General features: G+C 58.3%; 1 protein-coding gene across 1 annotated transcript; it reads left to right on the top strand.

The window, feature by feature from the left end:
• Nucleotides 1-1,274: 1,274 nt before the first annotated feature.
• MYEOV (myeloma overexpressed) lies at nucleotides 1,275-4,403 on the top strand. Its single transcript, XM_033205957.1, is given in 6 exon segments — nucleotides 1,275-1,731; nucleotides 2,204-2,338; nucleotides 2,455-2,976; nucleotides 2,978-3,374; nucleotides 3,376-3,451; nucleotides 3,454-4,403. Coding segments are annotated over 4 exon segments (747 nt in total). The 5' UTR covers nucleotides 1,275-1,731; nucleotides 2,204-2,338; nucleotides 2,455-2,752; the 3' UTR covers nucleotides 3,504-4,403.
• The last annotated feature ends 614 nt before the right edge of the window (nucleotides 4,404-5,017 follow it).

Raw genomic sequence — 5,017 nt, 5'->3', positions numbered from 1 at the left:
GGGAGGCTTCTAAAATGCCAAATATAGCCCAGTCTCTGCAATTTGCAGGGTCCCCAGCCCTCGGGATAAAGTCCAAACCCCTGACAAACCTGTGAAGCCCCTCGAGGCCCTGTGGGTCTGGGGCTAGCTCTGGGCTGCAGCCCTGTCTCTGGTCGCAGTCCAGCTTCCACCAGGGTCCAGGGGCACTGAGCTGCCGTCCCTCTCTCCCCTCTGCTGGCTCCTCCTGACTGCCCGTCTTCCCCTGGCCTCTCTATGCTTCCTGCTGGCATTGATAACAGTGTCCTGGAGAGCTGGGCAGGGAGGGCTGCCTCGGGTTCCTACTGTGTGCCCCACCCAGCGCCGGGCTTGACCCTTAGCAAGTGCTCAGTACACCCATGTGGAATTGGGGCGTGAGGGTAAAGGGAGGAAGAGGGAAGGGCCAAGAGCTCCCTGTGCTCAATGAAGAGTGGGACTTGAGCAAGTACCCATTTTTAGTACCTCCCAAGATGTGTACAAGAGGCCTGGGGCCAGCAGAACCCCTTGCCCCTGCCCATCCCCCTCCAGTCTGTGGGGGTCCACTCCCAGCTGCCCAGCCGTGAGGCCTCCGTGGCTCAACTCCTCATCTGTTAAGTGAGGACAGCGGTCGTACCCCTCACAGTGATACCACGTGGGTTACCTAACTTGTTCTTAGGGTTCCTGGCTTGCAAGAAACCCCTAAGAATGTTCTATACTCCTAGGCCCACTATTACTCTTAATATTACCCAGGAAAGGGTGGAGAAGCGAGTAAATAAATGAATAGGTGACTGAATGAACGAATGAATAGCACCCTAGCCCCATGGTCTCCTGGGGCTTCAGGATCCTTGAGGAGGTTGGCTGTGTAGGTTCCCCTCCAGTAGGACCCAGGTGAGCTGGGGAGTCTTAACTCACCCAGGGCAGGCCTTAAGGTTGGGCATAACCATGTGTGGGCTCTGCCCTGGCCTTACTTAACCAAGAGAGGGAAATGCTGGCAGGCAAGAAAGTCCTGCCCACCAGACAGCCCCATCCACCTGGGCTAGACCCATCCCCAAGGAGCCCCACCCACCTGGGCTAGCCCCACCCCCAAGGAGCCCCACCCACCCGGGCTAGCCCCACCCCCAAGGAGCCCCACCCACCCGGGCTAGCCCCACCCCCAAGGAGCCCCACCCACCTGGGCTAGCCCCACCCCCAAGGAACCCCAACCAACTGGGCTAGCCCCACTCACAAGCGGCCCCACCCACCTGGGTTAGTCCCACCCAGCAGGCAGCTCCGCCTACCTTGGCTATCCTCCTCTGAGTTCTTGACTTGATTCTCCTGTTATTGTCCTGCAAACCCACATCCCTACAAAGCAGGAAAGTGTGCCTGGGAGAGGCCATGTGAGTGGTGAGCCAGCCCAAAGCCAGGCGTCCAGAGTCTCCCTCACCTGAAGCTGACTTTTTCCCCACCTTGGACAGAGGGCGGGAGATGCCATCCCCACTGAACCCAGGGCTTTCACCAGCCATATTAGCTCCCACCCACCCCCTGTCGTGGAAGCCTCGGCTGTCACACCTGCAGGGCTGGGGCGTGAGTGGCCTCAGGGATGGCCTGTTCAGCTGCTGAGTGACTCGGGTCCGGTGCCTCACCACCTGCTGAGCTCTGTGTGCTTTCTGAGCACTTCTGCTCATTGCCTTTGGGCTCAGTGAAGAGTCTGGAGTGTATCTGGAGTGAGGTGGTCAGGTCTTGGTGAGATCTGAGCAGGTAAGAAGCAGGGTCTTTCTTATGTTTTAAGGAGAGCTCTGTGGCTGCTGGGTGGGGGATCAGCTGGAGGGGCAGGAGGGCAGCAGGTGACTCATTACAAGGCTGGGGCCATCATCCTGTGAGAGCTGAGCATGACCAGTGCAGGCCGGTGGGGGTTGAGGGTACAGACCAGTAGGACCCACAGACGGCTCAGGAGTGACCAAGCCTCTGCGGAGCTGCCCAGGGCCCCTCCCACCTGGAGCCCCCCAAGGTGGTGCGATATAGCCAGAAGCCTCCAGGCCCCACCCAAGACAGCCCAGCTGGCTTCTGCCCAGCCACTGGCACACACAGAGGGCAGCTGTCCCCACAGTCCCTAGGGCGGCTGAGGACCACTGTGCCTGCAGTCCTCTGTGGCTATAAACCAGGAGGAGAAGGCAGCCCACCCCCTTCCCCAGAGACAGGGAGGCTGGGGCTGCCTCGTGGATTTTGGCAGGTCCCAGCTTCCAGGATTGTGAGGTGAAGACGTGAAGGGACCCTGGAGGTCATGGGGACCCAGGCACAGAGCGGCGGCCTCTCATCCTCCCCATGGTCAAGGAGGTTGCTGCCTTCCCGGGGTGGGTTATGGAAGGTAGGATCCTCCTTCTCTTCAGAGTCCACTCAGGAGCAGGAAAGTTCATCTCAGATCCTAAATCCAGCCACGTCACGCCACGCTTAACACCTCTTACAACTTCCCCCGGCACTTAGGACAGCATGTGGCTCCTTCCCTCGGCTCGTGGCCCTCAGGGTCTGTGTCACACACACCCCAGCTCTCCTGACGGGTCTCTGCACTCACTGTTGCCACCGCCTGGAGCAGTCTTCCTCCTGGTGTCATCGTCTCCGTGGTGCGTCCTTCCTGACCTTCCACTTCCACCAGGTGCCGACACTTCCCCGATGCCGGTATCCTCTTCTCGCGGGTGGGTGAATGCCACCTGCTGATGTCTGATTTATTCATTGGTTTTCTTGTCTGTTGTCTGTCCCCACCGGGGACAGGGACTGGTCACTCATGTTCATCCGGCAGACCGGACACTTCGTGGAGGGCTCCAAAGCTGGCACATCCCGGGGCCTCCTCTGTCTCTCCCAGGCCCTGTGTGTTGCGGTGAGAGGAGCATTTGTGTCTCTGTGGTTTGCTGCTGGAGCGAATGACCTGATGAGAAACAAGGGAGACAAGGGTGTCCGGGCAGGTGCGGGGCTCAGCCAGGAGGCAGAAGACGTGAATGTGTCCCGGGCCAGTGCCACCAGGCACTCTGTGTGGCACTGGGAACAGGAATTCTGGGAGTCAGTCTGTAAGGGTGGTGGGCATTGCTCCCCTGGGAGAAGCCTTTCCAGTGGGCGTTGAGCAGGCCGTTAGCTCGTGCCCTGAGAAGGTGCATGGGTGGCCTGGGGTCTCCACGGAAATTACATGGGCGCGCATGGGTGTGGCTCTGCATTCACGTGGGCGAGGACTTCTGACTGGTGCCGGGGCACTCTGCATGACCCTGGCAGAATCAGGCTGCCCCAACTGTGGAAGGGGAAGAAGAGCATGCCTGACCCCCCAACCGGAACCGCACCCCTCACTGCTCCACCTGGGGCTGCCTCTGGGGGTGGCTGGGTCCTGGCTGACTGTGGTGACAGTTGAGGCCAGGGGTGGGGTGGGGCATGGGAGTTAAGAGGACTGGCCAGGTGGGGCATACTGTGTGCCCACCTCCAGTGTCAGGAACTTCCCCCTCCTCCTCCACCCCCTCATCCTCCTCCTCCTCCTCATCCTCACTTGTTGAGGACGTCCTATGTGCCAGGTGGTTTATATGTCCAGCCTCATTTAATCCTCAGAATGACTCCATGAGGTAGCTACTAAAACCCCCACTTAACAGATGAGGAAACTGAGGCCCAAAGAAGCTCAGCAAGTTGCCTAAGGTCCACGCTTCCTCTCACAACTCTCCTACCCTCTCCTCTTCCTTCTCCTCTCTCCCATTTTTCCCTGCCTCTTCCTTAACTAGACAATTTTTTATCGAGCATCTCCCAGGTGCAGGCATGAGCCAGGTGCAGGGAAGATCACGATGATCCAGCTCCTTCTGGTCCTTTCCTTAGCTGGTTAGAGGCTGGGAGGACACGCAAGTCCAGCTCCAGCCGATTGGGGCATTGGTGGTAGCCCCTGGAGAACTTGTGCAATGGGGCTATGAGGCTGAATCTGGCTCCAGGAAAGCATGTTGCAATCCACGAGTGATGTCTGCCATGCGCACAGGCATGGAGAGTGAGGCACCTGTGCTGTCTTCTCGTAGACCCTAGACTGGTGGGGCCTCTGAAACGCACCCAGATACTGTGCTGGGTGTGCTGCATAGCCCTCCTAACCAATTCAGTATTTTTCTCTCCATTTTCCAGGGAGAAATCAGAATCTAAGGTGTCAGAATGTAAGGTTCCTGTTGGAGCCCAGGCTCCAGGGTCCCTGGTTTTCTGTGACATCATGCTGCAGGACCCTGTTTCTCTCTTTGCTTTGGCTGCTGGGTAGCTCAGAAGGGAGCTTTAGGCTTGCCCTCAGCCACCACATTAGCTCAGGGGTTTGGGCATTTTTGTCGGCGGCTCCTTTGGGCTCTTTGTCCTCCCTGCTGTGCTTCCCGAGGAGCAGGCCGGATGTAAGTTATCAGCTATAAATAAAACCAAGACTTCCGTTCTGGCTCTCACTCTAGTTTCCTGGTGCATTTTTTTTTTTTTTTAAGTTCTTAATCAAGGGAGGGGGTACTCCTGACTGAAGATGACATCAGCATCAGCTGGCCCTGGGGGGCAGGCCCCCAGCCCCCAGGCCCGTGTGGGCCCTGAATGCCCCCATTATGAGGGGTAACCTCATTACACAAGACGTGCTGCACGGCGGAATTTCAAATGGGGTTTTGTGGTTTCTGCCCTTTGCAGCAGAGCACACACAGGCAGCTGCGGTCGCCTGGCTTCCTCTCCCGGCGCAGTCCTGGCGCCTGGCCAGCTGGTGACCACCCCTTCCACCATGAGTCAGTTTCATTCTTAACTCTCTGACTCAGGTCCCTTTAAAGGGACAGCAGAATCCATTCATTCCAAGCAAGGAGGGAGAGGTGAAGAACCTGCCCGGGAGGGGAGTTGGGGATTAAGGGGAAGCTTGGGGGTCCCAGGCAGGCGGCTGGGTGAGCAGCCCTGCCTCACTCCCCTACCCCAGACACCCAGGATGGAGGGGCTTTCCTGTCTATTCCAAGGGAGAGGGACCTGTGACTTCCCCAAAGCTGACTGTCTGCGAGGCAGGAACCCCCAGTGTTCAGCAATCTTCCTTTCT

The sequence above is a fragment of the Trachypithecus francoisi genome, unplaced genomic scaffold (genome assembly GCF_009764315.1).
Source record: "Trachypithecus francoisi isolate TF-2019V2 unplaced genomic scaffold, Tfra_2.0 Lachesis_group8, whole genome shotgun sequence".
Classification (NCBI taxonomy): domain Eukaryota; kingdom Metazoa; phylum Chordata; class Mammalia; order Primates; family Cercopithecidae; genus Trachypithecus; species Trachypithecus francoisi.
This window is presented reverse-complemented; position numbering and strand designations above follow the sequence as displayed.